We start from the raw sequence: 21,344 nt of genomic DNA on the forward strand, positions 1-21,344 counted from the left end.
AAAATAGGCAAATCAAAAAATCATAATAAAATAATAAATACAAAATGTCAGTTTTCTGTCGCTACCATTACCCCTGAGAAGTGACAAAGCTGTTCTTACTCACTGTGACAAGTAAACGAGGATATGCGGGACTTCCAGCTCCCTTTGTATTTAAGGATGGAAACAGAATTCTTTACCTGCTACAGGGTGGGCACAGCACGCCAGCCTCCAGCCTTCCTTGGAGCTCAGCTGGTAGCATGGCATTGGAGGGCAGAAGTGCCATTGGCAATGCCAGGGTGGGACAGTAAAGCACAGACTCCTTTAAAAATGGCTCTTTATTTATTGACAGGCTAAATCCGGCATCTATCTATTGCTATTTACACTATACAAGCTGGATATGAAAGCAGAATACAAAGGGTTTTATTTATATACATTATTTATAAATGCTGGTGTCTAAGACCAAAGTACGTACAGTTGTTATTTCTCAATGACACAGTGCCATTTGTTGCCATTTTAAAAACAAAAAAGGACGTAAGCTGTAAGACCCTGCTACCGGTTCACACTGTCAGTGAAATCTATCAGTCTCGATGGGACGACTCTCGTTTTCCCAGCTCTGGCGTCCTCCTATTTTTCTTTTCTCTCATACGCAGCTTTCTAGCGTCTGTCTGTCCAATGCAGCCCAGGGGTGAGCTGAGAGCCGTACTGCCACCTGCTGGAGATCAAGGGCAGTACAGCCACCTGCGCTGTGTCAAGAACACGGCTATCGACATGGCTCCAGGTAATGGAAAGCACATTTCTAAATCTCACTCCATCTATGTTGGGCCATTCTTTGAAAACAAATAGAAAACAGAGGCAAAGGTCATTAAGTGACTTAGAGCCATGCAGGATAAACAGGGATTTGGGGGCTCAGTTTTTAGTGGTCACCTTGCAGCCCCAGTCATGGCTTGTGCTGAACTTAGCATGTTCTCCTTGAACTTGCATGAATGTTCTCGGGGAACACTTTAATAACATAGTAGATATAATTTATAGAAAAATAATGTAGTCAAAGCTCTTTACAGGTACACACATCCATAGTGTGACAACGGCATAGTCGATAACTGCACCCTACACCTGAGTCCAGGGACGGAGTCCAAGAGTTTCTGGGTCCCACCTCGAGTGATCAGTTGTAATGCCAAATGCATACAGACAGGCAGACAGACAGATAGATAAATTAATTTTAGTATAGTAGGCAGGATTAGATAGATAGATAGATAGATAGATAGATAGATAGATAGATAGATAGATAGATAGATAGATAGATAGATAGATAGATAGATAGATAGATTTTAGTATAGTAGGCAGGATAAGAGGCATTAAGAGGAACTGTGATAGATAGATAGATAGATAGATAGATAGATAGATAGATAGATAGATAGATAGATAGATAGATAGATAGATAGATAGATAGATAGATAGATAGATAGATAGATAGATAGATAGATTTTAGTATAGTAGGCAGGATAAGAGGCATTAAGAGGAACTGTGATAGATAGATAGATAGATAGATAGATAGATAGATAGATAGATAGATAGATAGATAGATAGATAGATAGATAGATAGATAGATAGATAGATAGATTTTAGTATAGTAGGCAGGATAAGAGGCATTAAGAGGAACTGTGATAGATAGATAGACAGCTAGATAGATAGATTTTAGTATAGTAGGCAGGATAAGATAGATAGATAGATAGATAGATAGATAGATAGATAGATAGATAGATAGATAGATAGATAGATAGATAGATAGATAGATAGATAGATAGATAGATAGATAGATAGATAGATAGATAGATAGATTTTAGTATAGTAGGCAGGATAAGAGGCATTAAGAGGAACTGTGATAGATAGATAGATAGATAGATAGATAGATAGATAGATAGATAGATAGATAGATAGATAGATAGATAGATAGATAGATAGATAGATAGATTTTAGTATAGTAGGCAGGATAAGAGGCATTAAGAGGAACTGTGATAGATAGATAGATAGATAGATAGATAGATAGATAGATAGATAGATAGATAGATAGATAGATAGATAGATAGATAGATAGATAGATAGATAGATAGATGTTAATTTGTAGTGTAGTAGGCAGGATTAGATAGATAGATAGATAGATAGATAGATAGATAGATAGATAGATAGATAGATAGATAGATAGATAGATAGATATTCATTTGTAGTATAGTAGGCAGGATTAGACAGATAGTTAGCGGCAGACTCAGAATTTGATTTGCGCTGACCAGGCAGCCTCCATGATGTCCTTGCGTGGCTCATGTACTTCAGAATTGGCCGCTGAGCTCCCTTACAGATACTCGGACTGTTTGCCTTTACAGAAGTTCTTCATCTTTAGCTCAGTCTCCACAGTACTCGATGTTGAAGAGCATTCCAAAGCAGGTTCTATTAATAAAACACAAGTCTACTGTTGAGGTTTTGATCTTTTTTTGTTTTTACAGTTTAATGTATAGAAGTAGCCGAGCATTTCAGGTTCATTGTATTGATCGTCCAGAAGCCCAGTCCTAAAAGGCCGATGCCGTTACAGATTTAGAGACCCCCCCCCTCCCTAATACATGAGGGTCACCCTAAAACACTCATATCATGGCACTTGAGAGGGGCGGTCCGGGAGTCGGTCCGTGTGGACGGGTGAACGTTTCATCCTAACAGTAACAGGTGTTGACTTAAAACAAAGTAAAAGAAGAAACAAACAAACAGCAGCTTCCTATAAAGAACTGTTTTCCACAGTTCCCAGTTGTTGGAAAAATGGAAACGTCACCTCACTGTGTGCGTCGTCATTTACAGGAGGACAAAGTCACCTCGGGTAGCTTGCAGGGACAGCTGCTCCCCCCGGATTTTGTTTTCCAGGACTGCTACACTGATTTTGCATGTTGTACTTTTCCCAGTTCTACATATTAAATAATTTATCATTTCAGACATAATATAAAAATACAAAGTTAATCTATTTCCTAACACTCATAAGTGTGCCTTCTTGTTATTATAAAACGTAATTATATTTGTTTCTCTTTGCCTATACAGCACTAACAGTAGTTTTCAAGGTCAGGGGACGGGGCAGTGGGACTGAGGTCATTAGTTTTAGTCACTATGAAGTTCGGGAGGAGGACACGAGGGGGATCAGAGGTGAAGCGGGTCATCTTGAGCTTCTCACGTAATTCCTGATTCTGAAGATGCACTATCCCTTTATTCCACCGGTGGACACAAAAGCTGAGGTGGGGCTCATTTTAGCATTGAAACCACAAGACATTAAGTTTGGCATCAACAGGATGGCACATAAAACACAAAGTCCATGCCCCCCCTTGAGTCCAATGCATTCCCCCTGAAAGAGACAATCAGATGCGCTGGACACTCGGGTGAACGCTGAAAAATGGCCAACATTGCCAAACTGGCCCTTGAGCATTTTGGAAGGGAGCTCAGTTTTCACGTTTGAAGCAGCGTAGCACATGTGTTTACCTTCCATGATCATTTCTACACACGCGTTCATTTCCGATTCACATTCGTCTCTTATTGCCGTTTAGCCAGCTTATTGGAAAGAAAAGGCAAGCGTCATTCCCGCACAGCCTGGGAACAAGGAATAGTGCGTCCTCGGACGGTTACACTCTCTCCCTACTCAACCGCATACAAACACTGGAAGGTCAAGATGGCCGAAGAGCGAGAGGGCTGCACAAGCTCCAGTCCTAGTGGCCCCTGCTGGGGCCGCTGCTCCCGCTTGTCCAGTCGATGATGATGAAGCTGAGGCTCATGATCATGAACAGGAATCCAAGGGCTGCAAAGCAGGCGGCCTGTGGAGCAGCAAAGACATTATGAGATCTACAACAGGAAACACACTTAATACGTTCTGAAGGAACTTCTACATGCACTCCTGTCCAAAAGTTTGGGGTCCCCCAGAAATGACACCTTTTATTATCAACATGCAGTTAAGGCGATTTAAACATACGGCTAAGACAGTACTAGTGTCGCTCAGGACTATCACTGACTGGCTGGCTTTTAGTTTATTATTCACATTTGACTGCAGAGCTCACTCCCAGCAGCCATTCCTTCAACTCCCTCAGCTGACCCTTAGCTATGTATTAATGCTAATTGGTTATTAGAGAAACCTTTGTAACTGAACTCTCACCACTGAAACCAGTTATACTATTCACTCGGGTTGGAAGGTTCTAGTATTCCTAAATTTCAGTTCTGGGTTCTAAAATGGCCAAAACTGAGACAACATTATCAAGACACATGTCCGTCTTGTGTTTGCAGACTGGAGGTTCTGCTCATTCATCGGTCAACGCTGACATGATAACAAACCCTAACCTCGTTAATGGCCTTATCTGGAGTGCTACCCGATAACAACCCTGCTGTGAGGACGGAAACTGCACTCTTAGCGTGCTGCCTCATCCTCCTCGCCTGGAAGAATTCTAACACATTTGCGATAACACATTTGGATGATTATTTAAAACTACAAAAAAAAAAGAAAAAGAAAGAGCTGCTACTGACCAGGATCTTGGGAGTTGAGGTCATGGGCTCTTTATCCGTGGGTACAATGCGTATGTAAAAGACGGCTGGAAAGATGAAGATCAGGCATGGTGCTGAAGTTGCTCCTGTGAAACAGAAGAGGTATGGAGGTTAGTCTGAAAGTTGGTCCAAAGCGGTGGCCATGAACGTAAGTGTTCTTTATGACCTCCATTACTGAAGAACCAATGGAGGTGAATACTTTTTATGGACACTGAATGTAAGTTGATAAAGCAAATTGCCTCCTTGGACCACAAAAATCCACCTTAATAAAGGACAACAGTCTGTGTGTCCATCCAGTTACTATGTCTATGTCACATCACAAACACCTGAAGTAACAAAATGCATTGCAAAGTGTCTTTCCAACAGATGGCACATCACAGACATTAACACTGCTTTTACAAATCCCATACCAAATGGCATATAACAAACGCATGTGCATTGCATTTATCATTCCAAAAGAAGGAGAATCACAAACATTTGAGGAAAATAAAATGCATTGGATTTATCTTTCCAACAGATGGCACTTCACAGACATTAACACTTCTTTTACAAATCCCATACCAAATGGCATATAACAAAGATATGCCCATTGCATTTGTCATTCCAACAGATGTCACATCACAGACATTTACCTGAAACAAATGCATTGAGGTCTATATTGATTAGTTACATTTCAGCCCGTCTTAGGCGAGTAGCACAGCTAGTTAAAGAATAAGTTTCTGTATGTCTGTGTATTTTTCTGTCCATCTAGCTATTATGTCTCTGTCCTTCTGGCAAATGACACATTTCAAACATCTGCAGTCATGAAATACATTGCATTTGTCATTCCAACAGATGGCACATCACAAACATTTGCACTGCCTTTACGAATTCCATACCAATCAGTATATAACTGAGACATGTGCATTACATTTGTCATTCCAACCAATGAAGCATCACAAACATTTGCAGTACTACAGTGCTTTGCATTTGTCATTCCAACAGATGGCACATCACAAACATTCATACTGCTTTTACAAGTCCCATACCAAATGGCATTTTCAGAGACAGATGCATTGCATTTGTCATTCTAACAGATGACATATCATAAAGAATAACACAGCCTTTGTAAATCCAATAACGAATAGCATATAACCGAGACATTACTGCATTTGTCATTCCAATAGATGCTGCATCACAAACATTTGCAGTAATAAAATGCATTGCATTTGCTATTTCAACAGACGACACATAACACACATTTGTAGTAGTAAAATGCATTGCATTTGTCATTCCAACATATGATACATCACAAAGAATATCGCTGCCTATATGAATTCCATACCAAAGAGTGTATAACAGAGACATATGTATTGCATTTGTCATTCTACCAGATGGTGCATCATAAACATTTGTAGTAATACAATGCATGTAATACAATGGAAATGTGCTGAAGATAAATAAACACAGTGTGCTGGGCATTACTATGTTTGGGTTTGGGGCTCAGTGTCGCCCCCTTGTGGTTAAAGTTGTATATGTCATAGACAGACATGTAGATAAAATGAAATAAATGAATAAATCAGGATTTATAAAGCAGTAGCTTGAAGGAGCAAGACATTTGGAGTTGACAGCCTTTTACAGACATGTCCCTGACAACAGCACTGCCAAGACAGTAAACCTGATCACAGAAGAAATCATTCTCACCTCTCCCCTGGCGTGCCTACTGTACCAATGAAATCACGCCACGCTCATAAAATTACCCTGCCAGGCGTACATTTCTAAACACAGTTTCACGATGCCGACTCATTATTATTCCATTCCATATCCGTGTCCCCCCAGTTTCCAACACCTGGTACAAAGTCGCAATCCAGCCTTAGAATAAACCCCCCTTCTCCTTTTTTTCTTCTGTTTGCCATTCAGGAATTCTAGGAAGAGCTCTCAGAACAAACACATTTCACCATTATATAAACTCGCAGAGTTTTCTGACCTCATCCACCCTCTGGGGGAAGCAGTGTCAGCTCCACGTGCATATGCATGCAAATGCATGTGGCCAAACGCAAGCCAGTGACTGTAATTTGCTTTGCTTTGTTCTGGGAAATCCAGCAGAACGTTGTACATGAGACACCCTGTTTACATTTGACTTTGAAGTCAAACTAAAGAATCATAAAGTGTGAGCCAGCAGACAGCACGGTGCCATCTTCTGCAGTCGCTTTCGGTTTGACTGCGTGTAATTTCACCTCGCCTCAAATTACATCGAGGGGTGATTTTCTGGATCTTCACCTCTCAAATCCAAAACCCTCACCACGATCCCTAAAGTGGAGATGCACAGGGTCACAGCCTCCCCTGAGGTTCATTTTCATGAAAGACTGTCCCAGTGGGCTGCACTCATCCCAAGACAAATCCATTTTCAGGGTCACAGATTGTTCCGCTCAAGTGAGGTGACAAAGCTGAAAACCCAACTGACAATGATGGGAAGAGAAAAATGAACCAAGGAAAATGGGCAAGTGGCTACAGGTGAGGGCACTTGATAACTGGCACCGAGTGGGGATATGGCGATATGGGGGAGGGCAGAAAAATTATGCCCCCCAGGAATTTGATAGATAGATAATTGATTTGATTTTAGTACAGTAGGCAGGATACAATTTAGTATAGTAGGCAGGATAAGATAGATAGATAGATAGATAGATAGATAGATAGATAGATAGATAGATAGATAGATAGATAGATAGATAGATAGATAGATAGATGTTTGATTGATTTTAGTATAGTAGGCAGGATAAGAGGCATTAAGAGGAACTGTGATAGATAGATAGATAGATAGATAGATAGATAGATAGATAGATAGATAGATAGATAGATAGATAGATAGATAGATAGATAGATAGATAGATAGATAGATAGATAGATAGATTTTAGTATAGTAGGCAGGATAAGATAGATAGATAGATAGATAGATAGATAGATAGATAGATAGATAGATAGATAGATAGATAGATAGATAGATAGATAGATTTTAGTATAGTAGGCAGGATAAGATAGATAGATAGATAGATAGATAGATAGATAGATAGATAGATAGATAGATAGATAGATAGATAGATAGATAGATAGATAGATAGATAGATAGATAGATTTTAGTATAGTAGGCAGGATAAGAGGCATTAAGAGGAACTGTGCTGCAGCAGCGTTCCAGCATCATGACAGTATATGGTGCCCAGTGGAAGCGTATGGGTTTCCCCTCACAAACCTAGAGGGCAGCAGGGACTGGTGGGCACCTGATCAGTCTATAGAATAAGGAGACTGTGTTTCTATCTCTTAAATAAAGCAGTGAGAACTGATTATGAGCACTGGCCATGCTGGTTTAAACCCGTCTGAACCTACTTGACAAGCGACAACACTCTCTGCCATTTAGTTGATTGTCAGTCACTGTTTTAATGCAGTTGTTTCCCTTGTGTGCCGGAATCCTGCTAAGTTTAAAAGTTGAGCAACGTGTCAATTTGAATTTTTTAGTAAGGTTGAACAAAAGAAATGCAATAGAACCGTTTCAAATGCCTACTGAGGCTTACATTGAAGTCTGTGTGTCTTGTGCGCGTGTGTTTTTCCTAAATTGAAATCGGTGCTTAAAGGAACAGCTTGAAACAGCAGACAGAGACTGATCTGCTTCACGCCTTCGACCGGTGGAAACCAAGTCTGCATTGGTGCATAATTGCGAATGGGGAGTATATTGAAGGGGACAAGCTTTAGAATTATTATATACATAAAAGTGAGTTATTGTGCCAGTCTCATTATTTAATAGACAGACCTCGGTATCTTAGTCACAGCCATCAGCAGTGTGTCTGTCTGCAGAGAGAGTGTCGACCTCGTCGAGAGGTTTACTTACCTCGGCAGTGACATTCATGTCTCTGGTGAGTCTTCCTATGAAGTCAGTAGACAGATTGGGAGAGTATGGGGGGTCATGAGGTCGCTAGAAAGGGGTGTGTGGTGCTCCTGATATCTTTACAAAAGGACAAAGGTCCAAGTCTTTAGAGTCCTGGTGCTTCCTGTCTTGTGAGACATGGACGCGATCCAGTGACATGAGACAAAGACTGGACTCTCTGTGTCTCTTTGGAGAATCATTGGGTAACGCTGGTTTGACTTTGTGTTGCTCATGGAGTCGCGAATAAGGCACATGACCTGCATTGTGAGGGAACGTCAGTTACAGCACTACGGCCATGTGGCGCAATTACCCAAGGGTGATCCAGCTCACAGGACCCTCATTGTTGAGGACCCGAGTGGCTGGACCAGGCCAAGGGAAGCCCACGTAACACCTGATAGAGGGTAATTTCCACGGGGTGGGACTGGACCGCGTGTCTGCCTGGTGGGTCACCAATGAGGATCCCGAGCTGTTTCATTGTATGGTGGGTGCAGCAACAAGCTATACCAGTGCATGCTCCCCAACCTGACCTGACCTGACCTGTGCTCTAAACAAATGGTGACAATTGAACCATCTTCTAATGGCTACATCCAGCATGACAATGCCCCATGTCACAAAGTCATCTCAGACCAGTTTCATGAACATGACAGTAAGTTCAGTGTTCTGCATTGGCCTTCATGGACACCGGATCTGAAAATGAAAGGAGACCTTTGGGATCTGATGGAATGGGAGATGCACAACATGAACGTGCAGTGGTACGATCATGTCAGCATGGGCCAGAATCTCAAAGGAATGTTTCCACCATCTTATGGAATCCATGGCATGAAGAATTGAGGCTGTTTGTAGAGCAAAAGGAGACAATATCCAATACTAGTAGAGTGGTCCTAAGAATTTGTTGAGTAAATATACATTACTGTCCTTCATGGTAGCTCAAACATTATCAAACTCCTTAATTCAACTGGGCAGTTATGAAAGAAAATTTGAAACCTTCTATTTTGGTTTCTCCAGCTCATTCGAGTCATGGCCTGTGTTTGTCACAACCAGACACCTGATCACTGGCACCAGGAGGGGACACCGCAGTATGATATGGAGGAGGGCAGAAAATTGTGCACTTCAAGAACTGGCCTCCAGGTGGCAGCGTGCACATTAGCTACCTGTGCTGCAACAGCATTTCAACAACATGAGAATGTTGCGCAGCAGGGACTGATGGTCCTCTGCTGATATCTGAGGGTAGGTGAGCAAGTCAAAGTCAATGGTACCCAACTGTCTAAGATAAACTTAAGGGAAGCCAGTGAAAACCATTCAGACCAGAGTGTAAGTTCCAGCTTGGACAAGTAGAAGAGCTCAGACAACTTGAGGGAACTGACCAAGAGCCTACAGGCAGAGAGACAGAAGGGACCACCGGTGGGAACCACAAGACAAGACAGTGAGAGGTGAAGGAGAGCAGTGATGGGGAAAATTCTAATTAGAAGTGGCTAGATGGGCAAACGAACTCAGGGGATAGAGAGAGGAGCCTTTTTGTTTCTGCTCATTATAGACCTGATCATGAAGACAGCGACAACCAAATAAAGTGGACGTTGTAGAATCAGCTCGACGACATGGATGTTTCTCACGCTATTACAACTCCTGGCTCATAACCATTGACAGCCACAGCAGATAGATTTAGTGTCTTAGCCAAAGTGGGGCTCAACATTCCATTAGGGAAAAACTAAGTGGCTGAAGATCAACGTTGACTGTGAAAAGAACCCCGTGAAGAGGTGGACTCTTTCATTTACCTTGGCAGCATGGTGGACAAACAAGGTGGAGCAGATGCAGATCTGCAAGGCGTTTTTCCAACTTAGGAACATCTGGAACTCCAAGGAGTTTGGCCAAGCCATGAAGTCTGTACTGGTATATGGAGCAGAGACATGAGGAACGACAAAGACCATTCTTAGGACCTCCCAGTCCTCTATCGATTACTGGTTATGCCAAATTCTGTGGATTCACTAACTAGAAGCCATCAGCAATGTGGAGCTGTCGCAGAGAACTCAGCAGGACCCCATGGAAGAGGAGATCCAGGCTAGGTCACCCTCTGAGAATGAAGTGGAGGGCAGGCAATAACTTTCAACCCGCACGGAAAGCGTAAACATGGTCAACCGAGAAACTTGATACAGAAACCTCATTGTGACATCATTATTATGAACACAGAGAAAAGACCAATAATAGCACAAGAAATCCACAAGCAGGAAATCCGTAATGCAATAACAGCAATTAGCAACACAGATGGAGATAAAATTATTGACCATAAAAATATAACTGACACATTTAGAGAGTACTAAAAGTCCTTATATTCTACTCAATTTAAAGAAGACAAGACACACTCTAATGAGTTTCTTGATTCATCAGAGATATCACAGGTAGTGCTGTAGAACTGGATAAACCTCTGACACTTTCTGAATTACTAGATGCTATAAATTCACTTCAAAGTGGGAAAGCAGTCGGCCCTGATGGCTACCCTGTAGAATTTTATAACAAAATTCTCAAATACGTTAGCTCAACTTTTATTAGCAACATTTATAGAAGCTAAAGACAAAAGCAATTCTACCTCAAACTTCTTGCCAAGCATTAATTACCATCTTTCCTATATAATGTGCATCATGCAGACCAATCTCTCTTCTGAATAACGATGTTAAAGAGACTCTCCAAAGTCCTAGCCAGAAGGACTGTGAAAGTGCTTCCTTCTGTAATATCACAAGGCCAAACAGGATTTATTAAAATTAACAAAAATAAAGAAAAATAAAGAAGAGTGCTGGGCCTGGTATGGGGGTAACTGGAGGCAGCATCAGAGATTAGGAGTCGCTGGTGAAGGACATTGTAGGCCTACGATACAGGAGGGAAAAAGGGCCTAAATAAGTATGTAAGTAAGTAGAAGAAGAAGACGATGACTAAAATTACATTTATATGGTGCTTTTCTCGCTGCTTAAAACACTCTAAATAACCAGTGGGGAGCCACTTCAATCATCACCAATGGGTGGCATCCACCTGGATGATTCGACAGCAGCCATTTTTGCACCAGTATGCTCAGCATTCATGAGCTATTAGTGGTGAAGTGGTGAGAGTGATAGCCAATTAGGGACAGGGGATGACTTGAGGTCCAGAATGACCAGGTCGTGGTAGACAATCTGGCCTGATCATCAGGATATCCCCTACTCTTTATGAAGAATGCCCAAGGATCTTTAATAACCACAGAAAGTCATCTCTGGTTTTACATCTCATCTGAAGGATGGCACCATTTTTACAGCACAGTATCCCCATCATAGCACTGGGGCATTGGGATCCCCACAAAGAGACCACAGGGAAAGCACCACCCCACTGGTAAGCAAGTTAAGTAAATTCTAGACAAGTGTGATCTTTTAAAAAATTTCTACTTCCAGCCACGCTTTAAACAATCAGGACCTCTCGGCTAGTCTTACCAATCACTCCAAAGATGCCCAGAATTCCAGGAGCAAAGATGACCAGCAGGTTGATGAGCGTCAGGAGGCAAACAGCAATGATGATGTGGCGCACCCAGTTGAACGTCTTGTTCGCAAACAGCATCTGCTGGATGGCCCGCCTGACCTGTATGGGACAGACAAGCCACAGGGAGAGTGGAAATGGTAAGTCACAGGGGAGAATGCTATGTTTCCTGGCACACTGACATCACCACAGCGGCACTCTATTACAAAATCCAGAGGCTTGATGTCTAACACACGCAGACCTGTTGGCAGCAACACCGCTTGTGTTTAAGGTTATTTGCCAAAACCCATTTTTCAAGTAGCTCTTTACTCCGGCTGTCACCCGTCACCATTACAAAGGCAAAAAAAAAAAAAAAAACAACTGCACAGATAGTGAAGAGGTCCACTCAGTAAGATGGGGGCAGATGTTACAGCCTAGACATGAAGCTGCAGGTTCCAAGCTACCCCAAACCTGCTCCAATCCCAAAGCCCGTCTGTAAGGTTTAAGAAGAAGAATGCTGTGTGTGATTTCACGGGGCATTTGTCATGTGCAGTGGGCTCAGAAAGTGCTCAGACGCCTTCACCTTCTGCACACTATCTTGTTGTCCATCAATCTACACTTGATGACCCATTATGACAAAGTGACGACGTGTTTTCAGAAAGGTTTTCAAATGTATTAAAAATCAACTCATTTCCTAGAAGCTTTCAGACCCTTTGCCGTGGCCCTCCAAACTGTGCTCAGGTGCATCCAGTCTGCTTTCATTTCCCTTGAGATGTTTGTAGAACTTGGATAGGAGTCCACCTGGGGTGAGCTGAACTGACTGGACATCATTTAGAAAGGCAAACGTGGACCTGTGTAAAGAAGATCCAGCTGATCACGCCATGCTTTCAAGTCATCATTTAGTAGATGAACCTTTGTCAGCCATGACGGCCTCGAGTCCGCGTGCCCAGGTCTCTCTATCATTTCCATTCTGCCAGTTTTCCCCTCATTCTTCTTCTTAGCAGAACTGTGTCAGGTGTAATGGAGATCGTGTCAAGTCCAGCCACAAATTTTCTATTGGATTGGAATGAGGACTCTGACTCAGCCACTCCAGGACGTTCATGTTACTGTTTTCAAGCCATTCCTTAACCTGTAATTGCTCCGTCCTGGGTATGACGTTAATCTGCACCCAGCCCTGTAGGTAGGCCCTCCAACCTGCAGGGAAAAACCTGGGGGTTGGTGGCAGAATTGGCACTCCAGCCACTATAAAAAAAACCTCACACTGGTTCCAATTCATCTGAACTAGTGTGGTGCTGAGGTGTCACCCGTTGCATGGCTGCACTCGGGTCTTAACCTGGGGTCCTGAGTTGGTTTGTCATGTGGTGGGTGCGGCAATGTGCTGTATCAGCGCCTGCTCCTAACCTTCTCCTCCTCCTCCTGTAGTACCGGGGGTGTTGTATCGTGTTAGCCATTATGGATGCAATGACAAGTCAAGCAAAATGACACCTTTTATGGGCTAATCGGTTCAGTTAGCCAATAAAAGGTGTCATTTTGCTCGACTTCTCATTGAAACCATTCCTGTGTCTCTTTAGCTTTATGCTTTGGGGGTGTTTTCTTGTTGGAAAACAAATCTTCTCCCAAGGTGTAGGTTTCTTGCAGACTCCACTTGGTTTTCCTCCAGGATTTCCCCCTTATTTTGCTGCATTCATTTTACCCTTACAAGCCTTCCTGGGCCTGATGCAGAGAAGCATCTCCACAGCCTCATGCTGTTCTGCTCCTAAAATTTGAAATACTTTACCAATGACGCTGCGGAGCATTTAAAAAAACTGCTAAGAACTCATTATTTGAATAGGGCTTTTTTATAGCTACATTTTAATTGTATTCCCAATAGAATATATGAACAGAGAAATAATAATAATTCTCTACATTTATATAGCGGTTTTCTCACTACTCAATGCGCTCATCAATTGCAGGTTAAGGGCCTTGCTCAAGGGCCCAACAGAGCAGAGTCCATGTTGGCAATTATGGAATTCGAACCGGCAACCTTCCGATTGCCAGTGCAGATCCCTAGCCTCAGAGCCACCACACCGCCTGTGATCATCCCCACCCTACCCAGAAGGGGATGGGTTAGAACTACTCTGGGCATCTCTCTCCTAGGAGGATTCATGTTTCCGACGTACTCACATCGTTTGTGCATTAGCAGCTAAGCGACTGTCTTTCTTCGGAGGTTTCCTTTTGCCGGTGTGCTGGCCTCGCTTGCGTATCCTTGGAGCTGGAGCCCTCACCCCGACTCTAACTCTCACCACCAGGCCGGACAGACACACACACTTCCACGCGTAGACATTTATATATAAGATATATATACAGTGCATCCAGAAAGTATTCACAGCGCATCACTTTTTCCACATTTTGTTATGTTACAGCCTTATTCCAAAATGGATTAAATTCATTTTTTTCCTCAGAATTCTACACACAACACCCCATAATGACAACGTGAAAAAAGTTTACTTGAGGTTTTTGCAAATTTATTAAAAATAAACAAACTGAGAAATCCCATGTCCATAAGTATTCACAGCCTTTGCTCAATACTTTGTCGATGCACCTTTGGCAGCAATTCCAGCCTCAAGTCTTGTTGAATATGATGCCACAAGCTTGGCACACCTATCCTTGGCCAGTTTCGCCCATTCCTCTTTGCAGCACCTCTCAAGCTCCATCAGGTTGGATGGGAAGCGTCGGTGCACAGCCATTTTAAGATCTCTCCAGAGATGTTCAATCGGATTCAAGTCTGGGCTCTGGCTGGGCCACTCAAGGACATTCACAGAGTTGTCCTGAAGCCACTCCTTTGATATCTTGGCTGTGTGCTTAGGGTCGTTGTCCTGCTGAAAGATGAACCGTCGCCCCAGTCTGAGATCAAGAGCGCTCTGGAGCAGGTTTTCATCCAGGATGTCTCTGTACATTGCTGCAGTCATCTTTCCCTTTATCCTGACTAGTCTCCCAGTCCCTGCCACTGAAAAACATCCCCACAGCATGATGCTGCCACCACCATGCCTCACTGTAGGGATGGTATTGGCCTGGTGATGAGCGGTGCCTGGTTTCCTCCAAACGTGACGCTTGGCATTCACACCAAAGAGTTCAATCTTTGTCTCATCAGTCTAGAGAATTTTCTTTCTCATGGTCTGAGAGTCCTTCAGGTGCCTTTTGGCAAACTCCAGGCAGGCTGCCATGTGCCTTTTACTAAGGAGTGGCTTCCGTCTGGCCACTCTACCATACAGGCCTGATTGGTGGATTGCTGCAGAGATTGTTGTCCTTCTGGAAGGTTCTCCTATCTCCACAGAGGACCTCTGGAGCTCTGACAGAGTGACCATCGGGTTCTTGGCCACCTCCCTGACTAAGGCCCTTCTCCCCCGATCGCTCAGTTTAGATGGCCGGCCAGCTCTAGGAAGAGTCCTGGTGGTTTTGAACTTCTTCCACTTATGGATGATGGAGGCCACTGTGCTCATTGGGACCTTCAAAGCAGCAGAAATTTTTCTGTAACCTTCCCCAGATTTGTGCCTCGAGACAATCCTGTCTCCGAGGTCTACAGACAATTCCTTTGACTTCATGCTTGGTTTGTGCTCTGACATGAACTGTCAACTGTGGGACCTTATATAGACAGGTGTGTGCCTTTCCAAATCATGTCCAGTCAACTGAATTTACCACAGGTGGACTCCAATGAAGCTGCAGAAACATCTCAAGGATGATCAGGGGATACAGGAGGCACCTGAGCTCAATTTGGAGCTTCATGGCAAAGGCTGTGAATACTTATGTACATGTGCTTTCTCAATTTTTTTATTTTTAATAAATTTGCAAAAACCTCAAGTAAACTTTTTTCATGTTGTCATTATGGGGTGTTGTGTGTAGAATTCTGAGGAAAAAAATGAATTTAATCCATTTTGGAATAAGGCTGTAACATAACAAAATGTGGGAAAAGTGATGCGCTGTGAATACTTTCCGGATGCACTGTGTGTATATATATATATATGGCTATTCGAGTCACAAAGACAGAATGAGTCCCAAAAATAGTTGGGATGCCAACCCGGCCAACTTTAATTTCAAAAGCAACAGGGGCATGTGGTGGCGCTCACACATAAAGAATGCTGGCAGTCACCTCCAGTTTGCCCTCTGGTGGTCATTCCGAGTGTCAACTGGATAATAACGTATACAAGACCACAAGATCGTAATAATAATATAATAATTCTTTGCATTTATATAGCGATTTTCTCACTACTCAAAGCGCTCAGTAATTGCAGGTTAAGGGCCTTGCTCAAGGGCCCAACAGAGCAGAGTCCCTATTGGCATTTACGGGATTTGAACCGGCATCCTTCCAATTGCCAGTGCAGATCCCTAGCCTCAGAGCCACCACTCCGCCAATTAATATATTCATCACGGATCTGCAGACTGTGCTAATATCCATTATTCTCTGTTGTATTCTCCGGTTCTTCTGTGGTGGCGATCTGCGCCACCACCACCTTCTTGAGGCACCATGCAGCCCGCCACCCCCCTGAGATGAAGGAATGAAGGAGGGTGTCTCAGCTGTCCACGAGACCAACGCCATCAAATCCCATCATGGGACTCATGAAATTTACAAGGTTTGGTTTAGGAATAATTATGTTAGGTAGAAGGCCCAGTGGGTGTTGGGTGGTCTTTTGTCCTTGGAACCCCTGTAGATTTTATTCTTTATTTTTTTTTTCTCCAGCCTAACTGGAATTAATGTTCTCCCGGCCGCCTGACCTTACCTTATTGTGCTGTTCTTTTTTTCTTTAATATTATTGCTTATTTTTAATTGTTTTCTCTTCTTGTAACTTTCTTTATGTCATCGTGTAAAGCACCTTGGGCTACATTGCTGTTTGAAAACCTGCTATTTAAATAAATGTTGCTGTATGCTTTTAAAACAAAAAGAAAATGATTCCAAAACTGTGCGGCTCACTCACTCACTTTATCAGTGGTACGGATTGAAATAACAGCCTTGTGATGTTCTACATGACCTTTGTGATGGACGGCTGGCAGCCCAACCTGGCCGGGACCCCCACAGAGGCAACCTCTTTGGGACACTACTTCCCCTAAGATGCTAGATGGCAGCTTCTCTGCAGCATAGCGGTGCCCAGGATTCCCCCAGGGCACCATGGGATTTGTAGTTCGACTGCACAGACCTGCTGGGTACAGTGGGTGCCACCAGGAGACGCTGCAGGAGGACTGGGGACTTGTTCTTTTTACATAGCCCAGAAGTACTATCGAGTCATGGGGATGGAAGGCCCAGAAGTACTTCTGGGCTGAAAGAAAACTCAAGTTTTCCATCTGACCCGGAAGAGGTGGAAAGTCACATGGATGGATGAACAGAAGCACTTTTGAGTCGGGCACAATTTAAAGGACTGCTGGGAAGTCAGCAAGCGAGCCGGAGTCGGGAGGTGTAGGACAGAGCTTGCTGGGAGGTGTGGAGGAGAGATTTGTGAATATTATTGTGTATTGTTTGATTACTTGCCTGTGTTATTGTCGTTGTGGTGCGTGGGGAGCACTATTTAAATAAGAAAAGAAATTAAAGATCTTCTTGGTGCTTTTAACCTGTGTCCTGAGCGTCTGTCTGTTGGGTTTAAAGCGGGCAACTGTGCCACCTAGCGTCCTACACCTTCCATACTGCACACCACCCTACGGTACACATGGAGCACAAGAAGGTTAAGTGACTGACTAAGCACTTTTTGGGTGGTCTGCACCTCCAGACTTGCTTTACCACTCCAGCATTTTATGACCAAAGCTCTACCTAAAGCCCCTTACTCTTCTGTTATTGCAGCCATTGTTAAATGGTCACAGTAAGCCAGTCTGTCATCTTATAAAAGCAATATGAAGGAACAGCTAGTGAATCTTATTTAATTTACGTTCATTCAGCAACCTAATTACTGCCCTGATTTAAAGCAGCTGGTTGGAGGTCTCATTCCATGAAAGTAATGACAACGTCTGCAAAGCACACCTGCTTACTGAAACACCGACAAACTCTCAGAGCGTGCTGATGCTGGTTCATGTGGGCTCATGTCTCTTTATGAAATATGAGCAAAGACAGGCTAGCAAATGAACGGGTGGCTTGGAAGTGCGTGCAGTAATCATGTTTTCCCGGTCAATTTATCAGTGAGTGTCATGTACTTCTAAACAAGGAAAGAGAAAAACTCGAATCCGGAAATCACTCCAGTGACTCAAAGACTCGTGGACACTCCTGACCTTCTCACCGGCCCGGTTTAGTCAGCTGTCAACCTTACACCTGCATGTCTCCGGGGGTGCGGGATGAAAACTGAAACACAACCCACACAAGCAGAAGAAATGGAAACCTCTACACAGATGGCGTTCTTGGCCCCCGTGGAGCGCAGAGGCTGCAACACTAACCGCTGTGCCGCCGCACCACTGAACACAGACAAGAGGAGCAAACATAAATGTCTGTGTTCAGATGCGTAACTGAAACCTTCAAGCATAACATAACGTATTCAAGCCCATTTAGGGTGTTCTCACATTAGGTATGTTTGTTCAGTACCACACCCGAGTGTGATTGACCCTCCTCAGTATTCCCCCGCTGGCCTGCACTCACACTGAGCTTAACTCCCGGTCAAGTTTTGGGCAGATTTCAAAATCCTAGTACTCCTTTTAACATATAAAGCCTTAAATGGCCAAGGTCTGGCTTACTTAGCTGAAGTTATCATGACTTATAAACCTGAGCGCACATTAAGATCTCAAGATGCCGGTCTGCTTATGATTCCAAGGATTAATAAAATAACAGGGGATGGTTGTCCGTCTGACCGGCCCGGAAGTGCAAGGCTACAGCATGAAGCTCAAAGAAAGCAATTCTGTCGCCAAAGTGAAACCATCGAAAAAAGAGAAAGTCGCTTAGCTGCTAATAACACAAGCAAGATGAGGACGTCGGCAAAATGAAACCTCCGAAGAGAGAGAAACTCGCTTAGCCGCTAATAACACAAGCAAGACGAGGACGTCAGCAAAACGAAACCTCCGAAGATAGAGAAACTCGCTTAGTCGCTAATAACACAAGCGAGACGAGGACGTCGGCAAAACAAAACCTCCGAAGAGAGAGAAACTCGCTTAGCCGCTAATAACACAAGCGAGATGAGGATGTCGGCAAAACGAAACCTCCGAAGAGAGAGAAACTCGCTTAGCCGCTAATAACACAAGCGAGACGAGGACATCGGCAAAATGAAACCTCCTAAGAGAGAGAAAGTCGCTTAGCCGCTAATAACACAAGCGAGATGAGGATGTTGGCAAAACGAAACCTCCGAAGAGACAGAAACTCGCTTAGCCGCTAATAACACAAGCGAGACGAGGATGTTGGCAAAATGAAACCTCCGAAGAGACAGAAACTCGCTTAGCCGCTAATAACACAAGCGAGACAAGGACGTCGGCAAAACGAAACCTCCGAAGAGAGAGAAACTCGCTTAGCCGCTAATAACACAAGCGAGACGAGGATGTTGGCAAAACGAAACCTCCGAAGAGAGAGAAACTCGCTTAGCCGCTAATAACACAAGCGAGACGAGGATGTTGGCAAAACGAAACCTCCGAAGAGACAGAAACTCGCTTAGCCGCTAATAACACAAGCGAGACGAGGATGTTGGCAAAACGAAACCTCCGAAGAGACAGAAACTCGCTTAGCCGCTAATAACACAAGCGAGACAAGGACGTCGGCAAAACGAAACCTCCGAAGAGAGAGAAACTCACTTGCCGCTAGTAACACAAGCGAGACGAGGATGTTGGCAAAACGAAACCTCCGAAGAGACAGAAACTCGCTTAGCCGCTAATAACACAAGCGAGACGAGGACGTCGGCAAAATGAAACCTCTGAAGAGAGAGAAAGTCGCTTAGCCGCTAATAACACAAGCGAGACGAGGACGTCGGCAACACGAAACCTCCGAAGAGACAGAAACTCGCTTAGCCGCTAATAACACAAGCGAGATGAGGATGTCGGCAAAACGAAACCTCCGAAGAGAGAGAAACTCGCTTAGCCGCTAATAACACAAGCGAGACGAGGACATCGGCAAAATGAAACCTCCTAAGAGAGAGAAAGTCGCTTAGCCGCTAATAACACAAGCGAGACGAGGATGTTGGCAAAACGAAACCTCCGAAGAGACAGAAACTCGCTTAGCCGTTAATAACACAAGCGAGATGAGGATTTCGGCAAAACGAAACCTCCGAAGAGAGAGAAACTCGCTTAGCCGCTAATAACACAAGCGAGACGAGGACATCGGCAAAATGAAACCTCCTAAGAGAGAGAAAGTCGCTTAGCTGCTAATAACACAAGCGAGACGAGGATGTTGGCAAAACGAAACCTCCGAAGAGACAGAAACTCGCTTAGCCGCTAATAACACAAGCGAGACGAGGACGTCGGCAAAACGAAACCTCCGAAGAGAGAGAAACTCGCTTAGCCGCTAATAACACAAGCGAGACGAGGATGTTGGCAAAACGAAACCTCCGAAGAGAGAGAAACTCGCTTAGCCGCTAATAACACAAGCGAGACGAGGATGTTGGCAAAACGAAACCTCCGAAGAGACAGAAACTCTCTTAGCTGCTAATAACACAAGCGAGACGAGGATGTTGGCAAAACGAAACCTACGAAGAGAGAGAAACTCGCTTAGCCGCTAATAACACAAGCGAGACGAGGATGTTGGCAAAACGAAACCTCCGAAGAGACAGAAACTCGCTTAGCCGCTAATAACACAAGCGAGACGAGGATGTTGGCAAAACGAAACCTCCGAAGAGACAGAAACTCGCTTAGCCGCTAATAACACAAGCGAGACAAGGACGTCGGCAAAACGAAACCTCCGAAGAGAGAGAAACTCGCTTAGCCGCTAGTAACACAAGCGAGACAAGGATATTGGCAAAACGAAACCTCCAAAGAGACAGAAACTCGCTTAGCCGCTAATAACACAAGCGAGACGAGGACGTCGGCAAAATGAAACCTCTGAAGAGAGAGAAAGTCGCTTAGCCGCTAATAACACAAGCGAGACGAGGATGTCGGCAAAACGAAACATGCCAAAGAGACAGAAACTCGCTTAGCCGCTAATAACACAAGCGAGACGAGGACGTCGGCAAAACGAAACCTCCAAAGAGAGAGAAACTCGCTTAGCCGCTAATAACACAAGCGAGATGAGGATGTCGGCAAAACGAAACCTCCGAAGAGAGAGAAACTCGCTTAGCCGCTAATAACACAAGCGAGACGAGGACGTCGGCAAAATGAAACCTCTGAAGAGAGAGAAAGTCGCTTAGCCGCTAATAACACAAGCGAGACGAGGACGTCGGCAAAACGAAACATGCCAAAGAGACAGAAACTCGCTTAGCCGTTAATAACACAAGCGAGACGAGGACGTCGGCAAAACGAAACCTCCAAAGAGAGAGAAACTCGCTTAGCCGCTAATAACACAAGCGAGATGACAAAACGAATCTTCCTA

At 43.8% G+C, this 21,344-nt stretch overlaps 1 protein-coding gene across 3 annotated transcripts in view; it reads right to left on the reverse strand.

The window, feature by feature from the left end:
• Positions 1-296: 296 nt before the first annotated feature.
• The window catches only part of slc38a3a (solute carrier family 38 member 3a), a 121,982-nt gene continuing 100,934 nt past the window's right edge, over positions 297-21,344 (reverse strand). For all 3 annotated transcript variants that reach the window (XM_028824104.2, XM_028824105.2, XM_051921485.1), the window contains 3 exons: positions 11,875-12,019; positions 4,513-4,616; positions 297-3,812 (listed from right to left, as the gene is read on the reverse strand). In XM_028824104.2, coding sequence (XP_028679937.1) covers positions 3,708-3,812; positions 4,513-4,616; positions 11,875-12,019 — 354 coding nt within the window. In that variant the 3' untranslated portion in view covers positions 297-3,707. The remainder of the gene's footprint in view (positions 3,813-4,512; positions 4,617-11,874; positions 12,020-21,344) is intronic.

This window comes from Erpetoichthys calabaricus, chromosome 18 (assembly GCF_900747795.2).
Source record: "Erpetoichthys calabaricus chromosome 18, fErpCal1.3, whole genome shotgun sequence".
In the NCBI taxonomy this organism is placed as follows: domain Eukaryota; kingdom Metazoa; phylum Chordata; class Cladistia; order Polypteriformes; family Polypteridae; genus Erpetoichthys; species Erpetoichthys calabaricus.